This window comes from Notamacropus eugenii, chromosome 1 (assembly GCF_028372415.1).
Source record: "Notamacropus eugenii isolate mMacEug1 chromosome 1, mMacEug1.pri_v2, whole genome shotgun sequence".
Lineage (NCBI taxonomy): Eukaryota > Metazoa > Chordata > Mammalia > Diprotodontia > Macropodidae > Notamacropus > Notamacropus eugenii.
Genome location: NC_092872.1, coordinates 40,035,395 through 40,058,018, shown reverse-complemented (window position 1 = coordinate 40,058,018; position 22,624 = coordinate 40,035,395). Strand labels below are relative to the sequence as shown.

The 22,624-nt window shown below is 38.0% G+C and overlaps 1 protein-coding gene across 2 annotated transcripts in view; it reads right to left on the bottom strand.

Moving 5' to 3' along the window:
• Positions 1–216: 216 nt before the first annotated feature.
• The window catches only part of SPATA6L (spermatogenesis associated 6 like), an 87,204-nt gene continuing 64,796 nt past the window's right edge, over positions 217–22,624 (bottom strand). The window contains exons 9-13 of one of the 2 annotated variants that reach the window (XM_072597375.1): positions 18,676–18,710; positions 13,744–13,934; positions 10,901–10,994; positions 7,774–7,891; positions 217–432 (exon numbers count right to left, since the gene is read on the bottom strand). In XM_072597375.1, coding sequence (XP_072453476.1) covers positions 7,793–7,891; positions 10,901–10,994; positions 13,744–13,934; positions 18,676–18,710 — 419 coding nt within the window. In that variant the 3' untranslated portion in view covers positions 217–432; positions 7,774–7,792. The remainder of the gene's footprint in view (positions 433–7,773; positions 7,892–10,900; positions 10,995–13,743; positions 13,935–18,675; positions 18,711–22,624) is intronic. The other variant, XM_072597383.1, reaches the window with a different exon arrangement.

Genomic DNA, 22,624 nt, shown 5'->3' with positions numbered 1-22,624 from the left:
TAGAATTCAACTTGTAAAAAATGGATTCACATTTGAAAAACATATATCTGTTACCTAAAGCAAGATACACCTGTATTGGAGTCTTAACCATTCTGACAATGTTACTCAGAAAAGCTGCTTTTTATCGATGCCCGAATCTGTCCATTCCACCACATCATGGCTTGTTCTTATTTCATCACTCTCCCCAAAAACAAAATTCTAAATTGACACTGAAAATGTGAGCCCCAAACTCCAATTATTTTAATCAACAACTCTTACCTGGTAAAAATACACAGTACAGGATTTCATTCAAAGTAAACAGACAGAACAAGATGTCTTGTCAGAGATAACATGGCTGCATATACTGTTACTTTAAATGAGTTCTTCACACTCCCCCTATTGCTCTCCTGCATTTTGCATTGTACAGTTAGGAACATCATAATCCACAGAGTCCTGGAAGGGGAAAAAGCATAAAATCACTAACAGCACAGAACATTTACTGCCTTATTTTAAAGCTTCAGGGATTCATGAAGTCATTGGTGTGAGTGCTCATTTCCTCTACAGAGGTCAAATACGCTCCCTACCCATGTCGAAGGCCAAGTTGTGTTTTCCCTCCTTTAAACAAATCCTTCCCCAATATCCTCTTTTCGCTTAGCTGGGCTTGTCCTTGGCTGACCAGCACACACAGGCACTGGGCCCCTCAGACAACAAACAGCCCTAATATTGATGAGGGTTCTAACCTAAGCCTTTCTTTCTAGGTTGGTGGAATCTGTGAGAGTTAGCCATCTGCTGGCATGTCCTTCAAGAGTTCAGGGTCATCTTCATGTGACAATAGGACATCAGCAGGAGGCTTTAGGATATTTGTATATGGGGGAAAATGAAATATAATTAATATAATTAAACTGAATTCACCCTCTGTTACATGTAAGGGATACCCGCAGATCCCCCTTTCCCAGTTTATCTCCCTCAATCTTAGACAATTTGCCTGGTTCAGAGATGCTGTGTCCTGGTATACTTTGCTATGAATATACAGCAGCCACGTGTCGGTAATAAGGAAAGCAATACTCCCAGGGTCCTTTCTAATCCTTTCCCATGCCTTGTATTTTTTCAGACACAAAATGAGCGAGGGGTCTATACACTCATCCCACCTGCTCCTGGAATGTTCAATTTTCCCTCCCTACCAGTAGATCTTCAATTTGAATGAAGACTCCATTTCAATTTGGTTCGATAAATACTTATTAAGCTCTTCATATGTTCAAGGCATTGTTTACTAATTATTGGAAGACTATTTTAGAGCTGGGATTTCAAGGTAACCTTATTTTATCTAATTTTTTCTTAAAGTATGACAAGGTGCCATGTGTCAAACTCTTCCTCTCCAACCCCGGCCCTCACCTCCCTAATTAGGTATACACCAAGCACACAGCATTATGTGCCAGCTTCATGAGTTGTAACAGCAAGCTATGGTGTAATTTGGCAAGTCTCAGTTACTTAACTTGGTAATTATAAGCTATGTTCTGGATAACTACCTAATAAATCCCTGGATGGTTATTTTTGAAACCAAAGATGTAGTGACCCAGCATTTGTCCTTTAATCTTTCAAGTGGAACATTCTAATCAGGAAAGCTGCAGAACATGGAACTATCCTGCTGTCTCTGTGAACCAAACTGATGGAAGCCATGTGCCCCATGTGGCAATTGAGGAAATTAGCTGTGCCTTCAATGACAGTGAGGCTAGACATTCAGGAGTCAGATCAGAATGAAATATGAGGTGGTACATTAGCTATTTCACACAGGGAATAAATGGCAGAGCTGGGATAGGAGTGGGTTTTGGACTCTAAATTCTTTGTGCTGCATGATTTTCTAAGTTGTGAAGGACAGTAATTTGCTGTGACCTTCACCTCTCTAAGTTACAAATTGTGATGTTTTCTAGTGTCCTTGCTTTCCCTACTTCTCTGACACGTGTTTCAGGTACTTGAGCATCTGAGCCAGACACAGGAGATGGAAGATAAAGAGAATGAAGGGAAAGCTGAAAAAAAATTGCAGAATCCACTGTGTCAATGACAATTTTTAGCTTGAAAATTACTTGGGAGCAGCCCATGTAATCTGTAGAGCAATCCCTGTCCTTCAGGAGGTTTAAACCTAGAAAAAGAGGGTTCAGTCTGGTCTTTCTTATGTTCTCTATTAGTAGATATATTTGAGTGGTAGATTAGGAATGGAAAAACTAAGGAGAGTCAATTTCCTAGTTGAGTTTTGTCCTGTGGGTATTCAATAAATGCTTTTTTAACTATCATGAAGGTGCCAAAATGTAGGTGAAAGATTAGATTGTGCATTAAGGGCAGCTCAAGCAAAAGCACTGAGCTCATAAAGTAGTTCTATACTCAAGGAAAGTAAAATCTATACAGCTAATGGAAAGGGGTGTGATTAACATATGTAGCAGGATGAAGCCAGCAAGGAGCTCGAACTAAGGTGCAACTACCTTAATGTTCCATCAGAATGGTGATTTCAGGCACATTTAAAAGGATGAAAAGAAGTCACTGTCATAACTGTAATGTTCATTTTCTTCTGATTCAATATAAACGTATTTATATATAATGCCTATTATGTGCAAGGTCTCCCTTGCTCGGTACTGAGAGTACAAAGATAGATATAAAAGAAATTTGCAATCTAATAAGCAAACTATAACTTATGTGTTTCCTGACACTGAAGGGCTTTTATGATGCCCCAATCCTAGCTTCTTTCCTATGCTGTGAGATCCTTTTCCACTTTCTTCCACTGCTCCTCTTCCTCCTCATCCCTTTAAGTATGAGTGGACCCCAAGGCCCCATTCACAGTCACCTTTTTTTCTTTCTACAATCTCTCCATTGACAACCTAATCAATAACTCCTTTACTTAACTTCTCTATACATATGATTCCCAAATTAATATTTCCAAACTCAACCTTTCTTCCAAGCTCTATTTCCATGCCTTCGATTTCCTGAGTGTCTTACTAGATCAAAGTCAATTTGTTTAATACTAAAATCTATATTCCCTACAAAACTGCCATTCTCCCAATTTCCCTATTTCTGTTCCATGTTTGGAATTCGAAGGCAAGTTAGAGAAGTAATCATCCCTTTGCATAATAGTCCAAGAATATTAACCAATTTTGGAGTATAAGAGCTGTCAAGGTGGAGAATTATGAGGCCAGTAAACTCTTGAACAAATTTCTACCCCAGAGGGTTTTACTGAAGATGTTTTTTCTTTCAACATGAAGGATATTATTCTGTATATTACTCTTCTCCAGAAGTATAATATCTTTGCAGAGGAGAGAGAGGGGGGGAAATGGGGGTGAAAGAAACAAGTATTTATATTGCATCTATTATGTTCAAGATACTGTGCTGACTGCTTTACAAATTTTGTCTCATTTGATCCTCAGAACAACACTGTGAGATAAGTGCTATTATTATCCCCATTTTCTAGCTGAGGAAACTGAGGCAGACAGAGGTTAAGTGGTTTGCCCTGGTATCCGAAGTGGGAGTTAAATAGAGGATTTTCTGACTTCAGGCCAAGTTCTCTCTTCTCTGTGCTACCTAGCTACCAGCAAAAAGACAGCAAAAAGGTTCTAGTTCTTCCTTACCTCTCATCTAGAGTCCTGAATTATCTTCTTAACTGCTCTCTTTGTCTCTATGTCTCCTATCTTCCTTCCCCAGTGCGACCTTCACATCACTGTCAAATTAATATTCCCAAAATGCAGGTCTAGTGACATCCATCCTCTGCTCCAAAACTTTTAGAAGCTCCTCATTGTTTACCAAAAAACTATAAACTCCTTAGTCAGGTCCTAAAAGCTCTTCATGATTTGACTACAGCCTTCTTTTCCAATACTCTGTTTCACACACGCTGTACTCCAATCAAACCAGACCACTTGTCCAAGATCTAATCCTATCCTATATTTCCTCACTTTTGTGCCTTTGGACTTCCTGCCCTTATGCATGACAAATCCACCTGGTGAAATGTTCCTTTAAGGCCCAAATGAGAGTCTATCTCCTCCATTACTTCTTCCCTCATTCTCAACCATCCCCAAGTCACATCCTTGCCATCTCTGATACTACTCTGGACCACTCCTATGGATCTATCAAAATGTAACTTATGTTATAGTTATCTGTGGATTCATCTTGAACTATTTGATTATAAACTCCTTGAAAGTGAGGACTGTGTATTGTATCTCTGAATTCTCAGTGCCCATAGAGAGCATATTAATAGATATTAAAGGAAACAAATAAAATTTCTAAAGTAAAGTATTTTCACAGACATTTTGAAACTGAGAAAATGAATTGTACTGTCAACCCAAATGAAATGCAATAACGATAGGGTCACTATTGCCATACGCAAGCATAATACTTCGATCTCTAGTTGGTTCTGCAGAAACAATGCATTAAGGGGAAATATTATGGACCATATTGACTCTATTACAAATAGAAGATGCATTCTTAGGAGACCAAAACTGAGACTATAAAAGATTAAAATTGCTCTTTATAGAGATCTGAGACAATGGTAAGAAATATGCCGGATTAGGGTGGTTAGGGCTGCTTGAACATGTTAATGGGCCAAGTAGCTGAAACCTGACACTCTAACTCAAAAGAAGGACCCCTGAGCTTTGTGGCTGGTCTGCTCCCTGATAATTACAGATTTTATCTGGATAGTAGAAGAGGAAGAAGAAAAATCAAGACAATGGTAAGTATATGAAAAATCAGTTAGCTGAGGATGGCTATCTCAAGAATGAAACATAGATGGAAATGGGACCCTCATCTTCTCTAAAAGACTAAAGGTGTAGGACAATGGAACAGTAACTTTCACCTTGCAAAAGTTGAGTTATCATTAGCAATGTTTTAGAAGCAGTCAGCACCAAGGCTAGCACCAAGGCCTGCTGTTGTGGCAGGTAATAATAAGTAGCTAGCTGGTTCAGCACGAATGTGAGCATTATAACTGCTAGAGTTGGACTGCATTGGTACCACCATTGTGAACTCACAACTCATAGAATCACTGGATTTGAGAATTGAAAGGCATCTCAGCAGACCAAAAGGAAATCTCATTTTAACATCGTATGTAAATGCTCCTTCAGACTGCTTAAAGACCTCCAAAGGTCTCCACCACCTCTTTGGGCAGCCTATTCAATTTCTGGACAGTTCTGATTGTTAGGAAGTTTAGGAAGCCCCTATTGTTCTTGATTCTGCCCTCTGACAAAACAGAACATGTCTAATCTTTCCTCCATATGACAATCCTTCAAATACTGACAGATTTCATGGCCCCTGGAGTCTTTTCTTCTTCAGGCTAACCTTGACTAGTTCCTTCAGCTGATTATCATGTGACATGTACTAGAGGCTTTTCACCAACTTGGTTGCTCTCCTCTGGGCGCTCTCCACTTTATTAACACCCTTCTTAAGCCGTGGCATCTAGAACTGAATGGACTAATCCAGATGAAGTCTGGCAATAGCAGAGTACAATGAAACTATCAACTCCCTATTCCTAAGAGTTTTGCCTCTCTTAATGCAGACCAATTGCTTTTTTGGTGGCCACATCACACTTCAGCTCACAATGTGCTTGCAGTCCACAATCCTCTCAAAAAATATTTTTCAGAATAACTGATCTCTAACCATGCTATTCCCATTTTATGCTTATAAATTAAGCTTTTGCACCCAAATTGAAACATCATATCTATCTTTATTAATTTCATTTTATTTGAGTCAGCCTAATGCTCCATCTAACCTATCAAACTCTTTTTGAGTCCTGACTCTATCATCTAGATATCCTTCTTCACTTTGTGTCACCTGCAAATCAGATGAGAATGCCATATATACCTTTATCCAAGTCACTGATAAAAATGTTAAACAATATGAGCTATGCACAAATCCCCTGAGTATACCCATAGAGATCCCCTGCCATACTGACATTGACCCACTAACAACTACTCTTTAAGAGTCTGGCCATCCAAACAGTTCTGAAGTTTTTTCATCTCTCCATCTTCTTCACAAGACTAGCATAAGATTCTTTTACAAAAGCCTTGCTAGAAAACAGGCAAACTACATTTATAGCATTCTCAACAGAATATATGAATAGGAAAGACTGCCAGTGGTGCCAGCAGATTTAACTAAATTGGTTGAATTTTAAGCTTTTACAGTTCACATTGCTCAGTCATACCTGGATGAGCATCCCAGAAATAAGAAAGGCACATTACTTTACTTAGTCAAGAACTTTCACACGTCACTATTACCAAGGATATTTAAGAAAGAGAAAGGGCTATTACCACATACAATATGTTTAACTAGGCTGACCAATTTTTGTACCTTTAACAGGCCTAGGTTGCTTATACAGCAAAACTGAGACCCCGATAAATATCCAAGGTGTGGGAAGTCAGTCAAGAAGTATTTACTAAGTGTTTACTGTGTGCTAGGCACTGTGTTAATGACAAGGACAACCAATTTTATTTTTAGACAACTCTAATTGTTAGGAAGCTTAACTTATAAAAAGCAGAAGTCTGCTTCTCTGTAATTTCTACCCATTCTTGCTATTTTTGCCCTCTGGGGTCAAGAACATGCCTAATCCTTCTTGCATGACACTCTTTTAGATACTTGAATACAGCTATGGAGCTCCTGATCAGTATTCTCTTTTCCAAGTGAAAATCTCAGTTCCTTCAACTGATTCTCTGGCAGCATGTTTCTCATCTGGCAGGGTCTCTAATCCCCTAACGACTCTGGGTGCTCTTCTCTCAGTGAATTTCCTAAGTTCACATTAAAATGTGTCACTCAAAACTTTTCACTATCCTCTAGATGTGGTCTGATCAACATAGTGTACATATAGTGTGGTTCATTCTGGTCACTATATCCTAATGCAGCTTTAGATTGCATCAGGGAGTCTGGGGCTGCCACACCACACTGCTGACTAATAGGAATCTGGTAGTCCATTCAAATCCCACAAGCTGTTGTTTAGATCCACTTCCCCATTCTGCACATTTGTAGCTGATTTCTTAAACCTAAGCAGAAGACTTTATATTTATCCCAATTTAACTTCAACTTGTTAAGTCTTTTCCATAATTTTAATCTTTCCTTTTGAACTCTGACTTTCCATCATGTTAGCTATCTCTCCCAGCTTCAGGTCATCTATAAATCTGACAAGAACAACATCTGCTCTCAGAGCACAAGGTCGTAGCCCAGTGTCACATCCTCTAGAGTGCTTTCCCTTACTCCTGTCTTACTCCCAGGTAGAAGGAATCCCTTATTCCTTGAATGTCTCTGGCCACTGTTTAATTTCTCCTAAGTCTTCAATCATATTGTAACCTACATTTACCTCATTTCCTTATTAGACAGAAAGCTCCTTGAGGGTAGAGACTGGCCCTTACGCATTCTTGTGTCTTCCCTCCCCTACAATATGCAACATACTGCCTTGTGCATTATATGCACTTAATAAATATTCATTCTCTCATTGAACTGAATGGAATTTAACTGAATGTCTTTGCGGTGACATTTCATTAACGGAAATCCCTGGTTTCTGTTGAACAGCAAAGTACAGATCAAAAAGGCAGTGGTCCAAGGTTGGAAGAATAAACACTTCTAAAATGTCAATGCTGAAAGACAAAGGAGAAAGCTTGTTGGGCTAACTCTGAATAATAAGCATCATACCACAGGAAGAAAGGTCATCATCCTTATTTCCCCTCCAATTTCTCTCTACAAATAGGCTTTATAAATTTATAAATTTTGCCTTGATATCAGACAACTAATATTAAGCCAGTAAATTGAAAGATAAAAAGGATTGCTTAAGCTGCTTACCTACACAAGGGACAATCACTTAGAAATATCTGCATTCCAAAGGTTCGTGTAGTGGGGAGAGCCTCAAACAGGGGGTTCTTCTTTCAATGATTTCATCAGCTTCAGAGTCAGTTACTCCCTACAAAAGAATACAAGAGCTGGCTAGCCCCATCATTCATTCACATGAACATTATCAATATAGCTGGCTCAAAAATGAAAAAAACATGAACTGTACAGAGCAGACAAAAATAATACACTGTCATGGGGGTGGGGTCCCTATCGTCATCTGTTCTGTATGGATTACTGAGCGTCAGCTTCCTTATATGTAAAACTAGATGGTTTTAAGATCCCTTTCAATCAACATATTAGGCTTAGAGGCAGAAAAGATCCAAGTTCCAATCCTATCACCCTTGTTAACTTTGGACAAGTCATTGAAGTCAACTTCAGTTTCTCCAACTGTCAGAGTAATTTGGAAATAATATTTACACTAACTTCCTCACAGAGATGTCAAGAGGGAAAAGATTTATAAACTTTTAAGCATTTGCATAGATGCAAGTCATTCTTTTTCCAGCTGTGGATCCAATCATCTAACTCTAGGACCCAGGAACCAGTCACTAAGAAGCTGAAGCATTTGTGAGAAACAGCGAGCTATCAGCTGGATTTCTTCTAGCTCATACATGCCTAAAAGTATCAACACCAAAAAGACAAGTAACGGAAGGCTACGACTAGGAAGAAGGAAAGGAACATTACACACAGCAAGCAAACGAGAGAAAGCAGGCATGAGACTGAATGGATCTTTCTCTTGGACCTTAGACTCAAAATAATGTAAATATAATGAAGTCTTCTAAGGAGCTTTCTTCTGAGCAAAGAAAAAATGAAAATGATGGTGGAAAAGAATACAGTACAGATCCATATATAAAAGAATATTAATATTGGAGGATCAGAATTCCAACATCCCTATGATTGAACAGAGTGATTTTCCCATTTTGTCTAATTACGATCCCTTAAAATATAATATCATTAACTATATATAATACAGACATATAATATACAAATATTATAACCCCTATTTGCTGTTCATTGTTTTAATGCATTTATCTCACTAGAATAAAATGCAGCCTTCATGTCTCCCTCACATACAATAAAATCATAAAAGATTCTATGACAGATTCAATTATGAAAACAACTTTCTTTAATAATTTGCTGGGTACCAACGTTAAGAAAAAGATGCATATTCACTTCATGTATTTGCTTGTGTGACAGAAGATGTGCTGCCCAAAGTTAAAAAAAAAAGAAAAATTCCCTGCATATGGTACAATTCCCCAAATGTTCTTAACCATAGATGACATTGTATTAATGACATTGAACTCCAGAATCCAAGAAAACTTCCTCAGTGAAATGCATAGTACTGCACGCCAGATTGGTCTAAGTATTCACATCAGAAAAACAAAGTAGATGGGAAATGCATATTGTCCAAACTATGACAGGTAGCCCATTAAATTTGTCCAATGATATTTATCCCTTGGACAGGGACTGTGGCTAGACACAAATGGTGGAATAGTATGAGATTAGGTTGAATTTCACTCAGAAGACTGTGCTGTGCTTTCGGAGTTATTCAAAACTCTGCATTGCCCCCAGGCCAGCTTTTTAAGATCAGTCTTCTCTCAATAACACCATTTGGCTATGAATCAGAAAACACTATGATCTGAGAAGAATCACAATGAGAAATTATCCAAAAGGCAATGAAAAATATACCCTGGGCTTAAGAAGTCTATTACCAGTAATAACTTCTATAAGGAAAAATAAAATAAAAGACATCAAGGGATGTGTATGACCAGAAAAGAAGGCAGCCAAGTCATGAAGCAAACATAATAGCTAGCCAGCCTGAGAGTTGCATTGGTCCCATCCCTTTATGAGAGTGAAAAGAAAAATAAGTGGTTAGAATTACAGTGCCAAAATGCTTTGTGAAGGATTTATAGAAAAAACATGGCACAAGATGAGAAGATATGAAAGAATGCATTCTATATGAGTGCAGGGACTACCTGCACCAGTGAAATCATGGATATGAAAGGAAGAAGTTCATTAAAAATGTTCGTTTGATATGTCTGTCTCTCCTAAGGTGAATCAACAAGTACAAAAGTCAGAAGGCAAATTTATCTAGATCATCATGATATGTTTGGGTTGCACTAACTGTCATCAATAACTCATTTGCTTTTATTTGTGATTGTGAAAGTTCACTTGAATACTTATTGTCTTAGCAAAAGACAGAGTATCAGGAGTTTCTGTCCATGGGTTACAAACATTTTCTTATAATTAGTCAAATAGCAAAAGATGTCATCATGAATTCAACTCTAAGAATTCTGTATTTCTCCCATTCTTGTTTTTACTAGTTGTGCCTTTTCATGGATGGCAAATACAAATCTGTTCTACCTCACACTGTGGTCTTTGACCCTTTAATGAAGGCCAAATGGCCCATGGCCAAGTGGACAAATTACAATCCTATATCAACCCTAAAGAAAAGACTTTAAGGTAATAGAACATAAATACAGGTTTAACCGACATAAAATATAAGACCAGCAAGATTCAATAACCAGCAGATAATTGTTCAAAGAATGTTAACAGAGTTTCACAAGATCATAGACTCAGAGCTAGAAGGAACCTCAGAGTCCACTGAGGCCAACACTCTCATTTTATAAATAAAAAAATGAACTGGTTTATTTACAATCACACACAATGAATAATTTCCAGGAGAAAAAATCCACAGGATTAACAATCACATGAAAAATGCTCCAAATCACTAATAAGAAAAATATACAATAAACCAGCTTTGAAGTTTCACTTAGCATTCATCACATGGGGAAAGACAATAAAAGATAAGAAATGGTCGATAATGGATGTACAGTAGGAACAAAGGTACACTACTAGATATTTTGAATGAAATGATGAATTAATCCAACTGTTTCAGAAAATGATTTGCCATTATGTAAGAAAAGTCACACCAAGAAAAGACTATGATATTTAAAAAAAAAAAGTAGCAGCAATAAAAAAGGCAAAAATGAAATAAACACAGAGACCTGTGATCACAGGAGTCAGTTATCTCAGAAAAGCCCATTGTTCTTTTGCCAACAACTGTCTAGTTTTAACTGACCAGGTAGAGTCGTTGTCGGGCTTTTCGAGAGGTCAGAAGATCCCGTACCCTTTGATGAATCTTCTCCCAAGCGAAGTGAGGGCTGCAGCAAAATCTATCAAATAGATTAAATGATCAAATTCCAGATCTCTTCCATCAAAGAGCTCCACATCCTCTCTTAGAACATGTGGCAAACTAGACTCAGTTTAACCAGGCCCCTAGACATCTTAATTCAGCCAATAAATAAAATTGAGGAGGAAGAGGGGAACCCAAAATTCTAAAATATGACTGTACATATAGCATACTTCCCAAAAGTTGCCATTATTTTCCATGTAATGCCAATCACATTTCTAAGTGTGTTCTCTAAGAACACCTAAATAATTTATTTAAGTACTGGAAATATTTAAGTAATTTATTGAGTTCCTACATTCATGGTAGGTCAATAGGTTAGGCCACGAGGCTGACAAAACCCAAGCTGCAGGTTTGACCCCTTGGAACTTTGTTCACAGACTGCACCCCTAAGCCTAACTAGCCACTTGGCAAATGTTGATCCTGTTACATTGCTTCTTCAATAAGATATTCTCTTCTCCCTTGACTCGATGACACTGTCTAAGTTTTCCTCCTATTCTTTGGATCATTTCTTCTCTGTCTCCTTTTTCATATCATCATCTATCTCCTACCATCTGAAGGTATCCACCAAGGCTTTGTCCCTGGATACCTTTCACTCCTTTCTTTATACTTTCTCCCTGGTGATCTCATCTGCTTCCACAGGGTCAGTTATCCCCTCTATGTAGATGAGTCCCAGATTTATATATCCATTCCTAATCTCTCTCTTGAACTCCAGTACCGTATCTCAAACTGCAAGGTATTTTCACATGAATTTCCCACTGGTACCTCAAATCCAACGTATTCAAAATTGAACTCATTATCATCCCCACTTAAACTAAACCCCCCTCCAAATTTCTATACTGTTATCAGCATCACCATCTTCTCAGACACATAGGGCTTGAAAACTCTCTCTAATTAATACCACCCATATCAAAAAAGTTGCCAAATCTTATCAATTCTAGCATCATGCCATGTCTTCTATACCCATAACCTTCTCTCTGCTCACTAGATGGAAAAATAACACTAAAATTGTAAATAATTCACTTGTGAAAAGCACGTTTTTGTTCATTGCACCCTACTTCATCTTATCACTACCTCTTTCTCTAAAAATAGTCTTCTATCTGGTCTCCCTTCTTGCATTTGATCCTATCTATCCACTACACAGTTGCAAAATTTATCTTACCAAGGCATAAATATAACCATGCTACTACCCTCACCAAAAACCTTCAAGAGCTCACCATTATCTGCCATAGGAAGTCCAGACTCCTTAACATGACCACTCAATTCAGCTGAACCCCACATTTTCAATATCAACTCTATTCACCTATGTTAACCACAGGTTCTGACCAACTATCTACTTACTGTTTCCTACATACACATTGTAACTTTCTACTTACACATCTTTGTTTATATAATCACCCTGTTGCCTCTTGTTCCTTTCTACCTAACAAAATCTTACCTACATTCTGCAGTGCCCAGCTTAAATGCCTACCTCCATTAAGCCTTTCCACATTACCCTAGCCAAAAGTAATCTCTACTTCCTCTAAACATTTCTAGCAATTTTGGTACAATTTAAATGTCAATTTAGCATTATAGGGGCCAAGTGTGCATCCCTACTTAGTCCCTAAATACCTATGTGACCACAGACAAGTCATTTCATTTTGTTAGTCATTATTTGTGTTGTTAGGCAACATAATTGGCTGTCATTTTTCTTACATATATTTTAAAGTCGAATATGAATAACCATTACTTGGTATTATTTATATTTGTTTTTCTCTAGATTAGAGTGGATAATCAAAAGTTCATTTTATCATTGTACATTTTACATTTAAATGATTTATTTCTATAAGTCTATTTTAACCCAAAATCAACAGACTATAATTTCTGGAAAACTTCCTGTATTTCACTTCAATAGTGGCACATGTTATTTTTCCTTGTCTATCCCAGATTTAATATATTCTTTTAGAATGTGTGTCATCTGAGTTCTGATAATATCTACTCAATGAGTCTTGGGTGAATGCCCATGTTCTTTTGAATGTGTAATTTTTCCTCCCTTTATTGTCACCGGTAGTACCCAGAGGAAAAAAAAATTAAGAATCCTGTGACAAAATATCACTTCTTCTTTTAGAAACCTACTTATCTATCTATGCCCTATTCCATGGCAGCATCCCTTGCAAAAGGAGGTCAAATAATCCCAATTTTCAGCCCTCTATAAAATCTTCAGAATTTTTAAAGTTTGTAACAGATAAAAATCATTATATAAGGGGTATATTTAAGGAATATATAAAATCAGTATATAAAGGTAGCGTGCAATAGTCATGAATACCTGGGGTTCAAGATCTACCAGCTGTGGGACCCTGGACAAATCATTTAACCTCAGTGGTTGCTAGAGAATTCTCTAATACTCTAAGTTATGAAAAGGCAACAAACTGCTTTGATAGAGGAAACCTCTCCATCAAGAAATTCCATACATATACAAATGAAATCACTGGTCTAGTCCCTATCTCTAATGTTGAAATTAGGCTTTCCTTCCTCCATATATCTTATAATGAACAATAGGTTCTTAGTTATGTTATTCACTATTAAGCAAAAAGTTCCACCTCCATGATAGATTCTCAAAGAAGTAACTGTCTCCCCTTTCCAAATAGTTAAAAGTGAAATATTTTAAAGAAGTTAATTGTATCTGATCTCCTCCTGATCATCTCCTAATGATGTACTCTCAAGCAACAGGACTATAATTATTTTAGAATGCAAACCTGTGATGGTGAAGGCAATAATTCAGATGTGGAGCAGGTGATCTGTGGTGATGGACAACAAATGTGTTTGGATGGTGAAAACTGGAATCCCCTTGGTTACAACGACTAGACAAGATATTTCCACACCTATCCGAATATGGAGATAACAATTCACGCCTCTGTGAACTCCGCTCTTCTTGATCCCTTAAAATCTGGAAGGCAATATGCTTTATTACTTAATTGGTTTTTTTTAAAAACTAAGTGAGGGAGGACAAGAAAATCAGGAGAAGGAAGAAAACTGACTACATAACCATCTCCTGAAAATAAAAAGAGAGTTAGGAGAGCTGGAAAGATAATGTTTAGCTCTCAAAGTACAAATAAACAGTATCTGTGTCTGTGAATACAGAGCAAAATCTTGAGTAAATGGAAACATCCTTTTCCCTTTCAACACTTCCAGAGGCTAATTGATCAGAATTGGTATTCCCTCTGCCAATAAGGATCTCCACCTTTCTGTGCCCTGAAAAAAGTCCTTCATGGGTGCCAAAATTATTCATTAACCAGTGATCAGCTTCCCCTAAGCCTCCCCACATTTGCCTAGAAAGAGAGACATCCAATCCACAGCCAGGAACATCCTCCAAGCATATCTAGGATTTTTCAATTGCTTTACTATATATAGATTGTGATGCTGTAACATACATATTAGAATCTGAGCTCCTTGAGAGCAGGGACCATGTTTTTGCCTTTTTTTCTTCCTAGCACTTCATCCAGTTCAAGGGGTTCTTTGGGTAGTTGAAGATACAAGAAGAGGAGAAAAAATATGGCTGGATAAATAGATCTATGATTCAGATAAGTTCAAATCTGAAAATCACCTGCATGGAAATAGTAACTGATTCCATGACAGTTGATGATATATCCAAGTGAAATAGTATAGAGGGAAAAGAGAAGAAGGACCTAGGATAGAGCTATGAGAGACACCCATGGTTAACAGCCATGACCTAGATGAAGATCCAGCAAAGGTAACCATAGAGGAGACAAGAAGTAGAAAAAGAGAACCAGAACAGAACAGTATTATGAAAACCTAGAGAGAAAAAAGTCTCAAGAAGTAGGTGCTCAACAGTCTCAAGGGCTGTAGGGAGGTCCAGAAGGATGAGGACAGAGAAAAGGCCATTAGATTTGGCAACTAAAAGAACACTGGTAAGTACTTAATAAATAACTATTGCTTGGTTGGTTGGTTTGTTTGCTTTTTTTAATTCTTTCAGTAAGGGAACTCTAACCAAAGTAAGGGTTTGGTAAGACAAGATAGGTAATAAAATAAGAGGACAAGGAACTAGAAGGGACAGCATAGAGTTGAACTGATTCACTAAAGGTTGTTATGGGGAAGGGAGGAGAATATGATCAGTGGAGGGGTGACAGCCTGGGGGGAAAGGGCTTGGAAATACCAGTGAAGATGAAGAACAGGGTTAGGGGCTTCAAGGCAGAAAGAAATGTGGAATGATAACAGATTATGATCAGATAAAGGAATTTCATAGTTCACAAGCATGGAAATGGAACAGTTGTGGGGGATGTCAAAATCAAGGGTATGTTTATCTCCATGTATAGCTGAGAAAGATGGAGAAGTAGGTCATGAGAAATGAGTTAGGTTAAAGAACTGGGAAGGTAGAATGTTTGAAGGAGTATCATTATGTTACAGTCCCCTAGAGTGAGAAGAGGAGTTGGGGAGAAGAGCAGAGAAAAACTATGAGTGAACTAAACCCACTGAGGAAGAAAGGACAGTGTCCTGTAGATTGGTAGATAACAACTACCAGAATACTGATTGGGTGATAAATATGGATCAGCTGAACCTCAAAGGAAGTGAGATTACTGAGTGTTGGTGGAAATGGAGTCTGGACATGACAATAGGGATCAAGGAGTATTCTAAATCCCCCTCCAAGGAGGGTAAGAGTAAAAGTGTAACCAGTGCTAAAGAAGGTGGCCAGGTAGGCTGTCATCAGGAGAGAGACAGGTCTCAGTGAATATGAGAAGATGAAAAGAGTGAGAAAGGAAAAGGTTCAAAATGAAATTGTTTGTTACCATGGAGCAGGTATTTATTCCAGGGGGCACAGTGGAAAGGGTGGGTAGTTTCAGAGTGAGATGATATGGGTATGTGGTGAGAGATATGGGAATGGATACCATGCAATGGCAGGTGCAGAATGGGGACTATACAATGACAGCTGAATAGTTCAAAATCACTTGTGTGGGTAGAGTATGAAGAGTGGGAGTATATTAATCATCAAGGGAGGAATTGTGGGAAAATGGCAGAACAAGGCAAGTAACTACCCACATTCCCCACAAATAACTTAAAATGGTGCCTCAAAATAAATTGTAGAGTGGCAAGAATGATTAAAAGTCAGGCAAAGCAATTGTCCAGCCTAAGAAAACTTGGAAATATCTGACCTCTTGGGGTGGTGGCTTGGCCAGATTGAAGTGCAGATACCTCCAGGCAGATACAACTGAGTCAACAAATAGCAATCCCTGGGGGCAGCTATGTAGGCAGCATCCTGGTTTTGGTTCCAGGGCAGAGGGTCAAGATTATCCCTACAGCCACCTAAGGGACCACAGGGAACAAGGGAATTTTCCAGGAGAAGCAGTGACCACATCTGGTCTTGGATTATAGAACACTGGAAGAACCAAAATGTCAAAGGTCCCTAGATAAGAGTTCAGAAAATAATGACATGAAAAAGAGAGCCTGACCTTAACATAAAAGTAACAGACAAAAAATAAGCCATTAAAAATTGGTAAATATTACAGAAAGAACTTGACCACAGATAGCTACTACAGTGATAGAGAAGATCAGGATTCAAACTCAGAAGAAGACAAAACAGCTTCTTGGAATGTTTCAAAGAAAAATGTAAAATGGTTATAAGCCCAAAAAGAGCTCTTGAGAGAGTTTAAAAAAAAACAAAATCAAAAGAGGTTGAAGAAAAATTGGAAATAGAAATAACTGTAATGTAAGAAAAGCAAGAAAATTATTAAAAGTAGTCAATCAACTGAAAAAAAGAGGTTCAAAAATTTAACAAAGAAAATAACTCCTTAAAAATCAGAATTGGGCAAGGGAAGCTAACGATTTTATAAAACATCAAGAAATAATAGGAAAAAAAGAAGTGAATGTGAAACACCTCATTAGAAAAACAATTGACCTAGAAAATAGATCAAGGAGATGTAATATAAGAATTGTCCAACTACCTGAAAGTTATGATCAGAAGAGTTCAGACACTATACTTCCAGAATTATTGAGGAAAATTGCCCTGAAGTTCTAGAACTAGAGGGTAAAATAGAAATCTAAAAGATACACTGATCACCACCTGAAAGAAATCCCAAAATGAAAACTAACAGGAATATTATAACTAAGTTTCAAAGAAGAAAATATTACAAGCAACTAGCAAGAAACAATATAAACATGGTGGAACTACAATAGTCAGGATAACACAAGATTTAGCTGCCTCTTTAATAAGCCTGAAGGGCATGCAATATGATATTAGGAAGAGCAAAGGAGCTTGTTTTGCAAAGCTGGGTATAATCCTGCAAAGGAAAAAATGACTATTTAATGAACTAAAGGACTTTCAGGTATTCTTGAGAAAAAGACCAGAGTTGAATGAAAAATTTAACTTACAAGAATCAGGAGAAACATAAGAAGGAAAGTGTGAAAGACTAGTCCCTATAGGGGATTTAATAAGGTTAAATTGCTTACTTCTTATGTGGGAAAATGGTATTTGTAATTCACAAGAATGTTTATCATTCCTAGGGTAGTTCAAAAGACTATATGTAGATAAAAGGCTTGAGGTTGAGTTTATTATAATGGAATAATCCTAAAAAGTAAAACTAGATAGGAAGAGGTAAAATGGAGCAAATTATCTCATACAAAAGAGATATGAATGGAAGAAATGCTAAGGTGGAGGAGAGGATAGTGTGGAAGGCAAGTAGTATGGGAACTTTATTCTCAATGGAATTGGCTTAAAGAGAGTATAACATACATATTTCATAAGACATAAAAGTCTTCTTAACTTTCAGAGAATTAGGAGGGCAAGGGGTAAGATAAGGGAGGGACTCCTAGAAGGATGCCTGCATTAGGGAGGCAATGATCAAAAAATTAGACTTCTGAGAAAAGAGAGGGTAAAAAGAAAAAGATAAATTGTGAGGAAAAATAGAAAAGAATTGATCTATGGATCTATGTAATATAGTTTCACATATGTATCTATGTCAAATGTTGGCTTTCTCTAGTGCAGGGTTGAGAGGGAAATAGCTTGAAACTCAAATGTAATGTAAAAAAAATTTTTTTCAATCATTGTTGAATGAGTTCAGGTTATCATCATCCCTAGGGTGCCAGAGCTACAAGTGGGCCAGGATGGGAGTAGGGAATGAGCAGAAAGGCTAGCTAGATCTTTGAACATAGAGGTTCTAGACAAAGATTCACCAATGAGTCAAGCTCAAGTGGAGTCATAGGCATCAATGTGCAACTGGAGGAAGAGTTAGGGAAAGGGATAGGAGGCAACAAGTGTGACTTACAGGAGGCTATGGGTGTGTGTGGGGGAGTGGAAGGCAAAGGAATAACTGGCTGAAGCAAGGACTTGCCCCTCCTTCTGGGACAGTTGAGGCAAACAGTGTGAAGTGGCAGAAAGACAGAGACCTTTCCACCACTGACTAGAGAAATAGAACTGTTGCCAGTAGATCAGAGTTGAAAATGTGCCATTTTAGATGTGTTACTTTTAAAATTATCTTCACAGGTGAGGAATGTTGCATATGTTGTCAGATGTGATCAATGTGTTAGTTTTCCTAAATTTTTTAAAATCTTCATTACAAGGTAAACTTCACTGGGAAAGGGAAAGGAGGAAAGAGGAGGTAAGAAAGAATATTCTGATATTTGGAAATCAACGTGATGTAAAAACAAAAGGTATCTCCAAAATTTTCTTAAATTACCTTCATGTCAGCTGCAATACTGTCAAGAGAAGAAGCTGGAAAAAGAGGAACAGAAATGTCAATGACTCATCATTTCTCTACCACTAAGTTCCTCAATTGTAGCACAGAAAAAAAAAAAAACTCAATGTGATCAATTACCACACTTTATCTCTCACTTGTCATTTCAGTTGTCACTTTCAGAGCCCACTACCCACCATCTTAGATCCTATCTACAGGTGAAGTCTTCCTTAAGACGCAGACATTCAAAAGGCGGACTTTCTGATCTCTTGGTCTAGCACTAATTATCAGCCTTAGGACAAAATACAGTCGGTGGCTATGATGAGGATAAAATCCCTTAAAAGAGAAGTATCCCTTTAGTAAGGGGAGAAAGTACTTGCACTGTTAGTAGAAGACAGCAGGATAAACCTTGTGGACAGTTTGAATACACTGGGTTTTTTTGCCTTACCCCTTTTCCTCTTGTATACACACATTATAAATGTGTGTTTTATTGGCACATTATAAATACTTAATAAATACTTTAAGTCCTTTAAATACAATAAATACTTATTTTAGTATTGGCACATTATAAATTCTTAATAAATGATTGTTGACTGATTGTTCCTTGAAACCCTGTCAGTGAATTTGAACTGTTCTTCCCAGAAAGTTATTCATATATGTTATGTCCTACTTATGATATAATATTGTTCTAGTAGAGTCAAATGATAGGATGAAAATGCTTTGAAAAGTGTAGAGTGCTATCTGCAAATTCACAGCATCAATTTCATTGGTATTTGAAACTCCCAATATGAAAACTCCTTTTATCAACACAAATTCCAACCCATCTATGACGCTATAGATAAGTCCTAGGGAGTTGACTGAGGCACATTGAGAGGATAAATGATCTGTCCAGGGTCACATAGCTAGAGATTTAAATCACAGTCTTTTCAAACTAAGATTAAGCAAAAGTTCTGAACAGGAATGTACTGAAGCCAGAGACAACTGATGATCAACTGCTATCCATGGGCATGTGGGAATAAGAGTCCTGGAAATGGTGGTACTGCTGGTCCCACTCCCAGGTCAACCTTTGCAGACATCATCTGGGGAAGTCAATTCCTGTGGAGAGGAGGGCACCCATCCCCACTAACTGCCCACCAATTGCCACCCATAGAACAGGCAAATCAGTATAGCTGAAGCATCAAGTCATTCTGAGGGAGAGACAGGAGGTAGCATGTACCAAGCAAGACCATAACCACCTTGATCACCCTCTTCCCTCACATCCCAGTAGAAATATTCCAGGTCCCCACACCCAAGAGTCTAGGGAATAGTGATACATTCAGCCCTGCTGGAATGCTCCCTGTGACCACTATCCTGGGAAGCTACTCCTGTAGAGGTGTAGCCTTGCAAGTGCTCCTACAAGGTGCTCTGCTCACATTTATTAAAGACCCTGAAAGGAAAGTTCTTGAAATAATTCAACATCCAAAATGCAAGTGATTTATCAGTGTAAATGACAGGAAAGAGTATCTGCTTTGCTGCTGTCCCCTAAGGACTATGGAACCTTTCCATCTTGCAGCTGAAAGCTTCATGGGTGTCATCTCTTCCATTAGAATGTGACCTCTGGAAGAGCATTATATTTTCTCTCGGTATCCCCAGTGCTTAGCACAGGGCTTTGCACATAGTACATGCCTTAATAAATGCCTTACTCATCCATTCATAATCTTCCATATCATTCTCCATATATATTTCAAACTAGTTTGTACTCTAAATTGGTATTGCTCATCTGCCATCTCTCTCTGCTTGACAAGGAAATCAAGTGTTGCTGACAATGGTGGATTCCAGGGTCTTTTTGTACATGCTGCTTTATATCAATTAAATTTCCAGAGGAAATAATAATAACATTTAGGGGGAGGGGAATGGGAATGGGAGTGTCTGAGCTTGTGATTTCATTGGTGTAGGGAACTTCTTGTGAGGAAACTCCCTCTACCAAAGAAGATTAGCAATTGGTTTGCAATATAGTCTTAGAGAGTTTCCTGGAGTAGTGCGAAGTTAAGTGACTTGCCCAGGGTCACATAGCCAGTGTGTAACAGAAGCCAAATTTGAACTCAAATCTTCCTGCCTCTTAGGCAATGCTGCCTCAGCAGCAGCATAACTCACAGTTATGTGAGACAACTCAATCATGAGACAAATCAACACCTCTACAAAATCTCTTATATCTATCTAATCCCTTATCACTTTTCCAAAACAATTTTCCTTAAATGAGGGTCTGGCCATGCCATTCCTCTACTCAATAAACTCCAAGGGCTCACTACTTCATCTAGCACAAAATAGCAACTGCTCTGCTTGGCATTTAGAGGTCTTTACATCCTGGTGCCAAGTGATCTTTTTATGTCATTATACATTACTCCCCTTCCTGCCCTCGATGGACAGTCCAACTGGCCTTCCTGCTGTTCTTCACGTGAAGTTCTCCATCTTCTATCTCTGTGCCTTTACTCTGGTCATTTCCCATGAAGGAAATGGACTCCCTCTTCACCTCTAAGAGTCTCTAATTGAATCTTGCACTATCTTCTACTTGAAGCCTTTCATGATCCAAGCCTCCCCCCTCATTCAGTTGCTGATATCCTCCTCAAATTACGTTAGTGTGTGTGTGTGTGTGTGTGTGTGCATGTGTGTGTGTGTGATAAAGGGTTCTTGACTGATATAGCATTTTAAAGTTTGCACAGTGATTTACATATATTACCTCATTTCATCCTCACAATAACCCAAGGATATAGGTGCTATTGCTATCCCCATTTTACAGATGAGAAAACTGAGACCAAAGATTTACCATCTGCTGTCAGTCTAATCATATAAGCCTATCCATACTTAATCTACTTCTGGAGTCATACTCAGTACCTTTCCAGCAGAATATAACATGTCCAAACCTGCTTTCCTCTTGTTTACCCTTCAATAATAGGTAATATTCATATGACATTTTAAGGTTTGCAAAGCTTCTCACATATGAACTCATGATCCTCACAACAGCCCTGAGAGACAGATGCTATTACTATCCTGATTTTACAGATGAAGAAATCAAGGCAAATAGAGATTAAATGATTTGCATGGGGTCACACAGCTTAGGAAGTATCTGAGTCTGGATTTGAACTCAGTTCTTCCTGACTCCAGCTCAGACATAAACTACTCTGCCACCCAGCTGTCTTTAAGATTGCTTCCATGCCATGAGGAGACACTGAAGCATCACAGGATCACACAGGATCAAAGATCTAAAGGTCTATATACCTCTAGGTCCAACCCCCTCATTTTAAAGAGGAACAAAATGAGGTGTCCAGGGAGACTAAATATCCAAAGTTACATGAGTAGTAAATGTCAGAGACAGATCTGGGAATTGAAATTAGAGTTGGAGTCCTGGATGTCCACTTTAATTGCAGCTCTAATGCCATAGATTTCTTGTATGATCTTCACATGACTCTCCATATATCTTAACCAAAAAGATCTTTAGAGATAAATTATTCTAATAACTTATTGTGCTAATTAAGTGCTAATTAAGAATTCTTCTCCATGTGCCTTTCTCTGGAAGTAATCTTGCAAGCTAAGATTTCCTAGTAACAGAGAAAACTGAGTTACTTTTAGAGATGTCTGGTGAAATTTAATTCAGAGTAGTTCAATTAAATATCCAAGATGATTAATCACTTTCTGTTCAAATCCCTTTGAATATATCTTGCTTGGCAGTTCTCAGTCATTGAGGTCCAAAAGAAAAAAAAAAAACCACTGGCAATTTGTTACCAAAGGAAGTTGTAGTTTCCTTTTATCTGGAAAGAATTGTAATTGGAGATAACTGATTGTCAGTGATGGGATGTCAGCGATTGCTTGCTTTTTTGTAGGGAACAAAATGTACCTGTAAAGAGAGACAACTGTGGCTTAATGAGAAAAAAATGAGTATGTAGGGCAAGAGACCTGAGTTTGAGACCTTGATCTG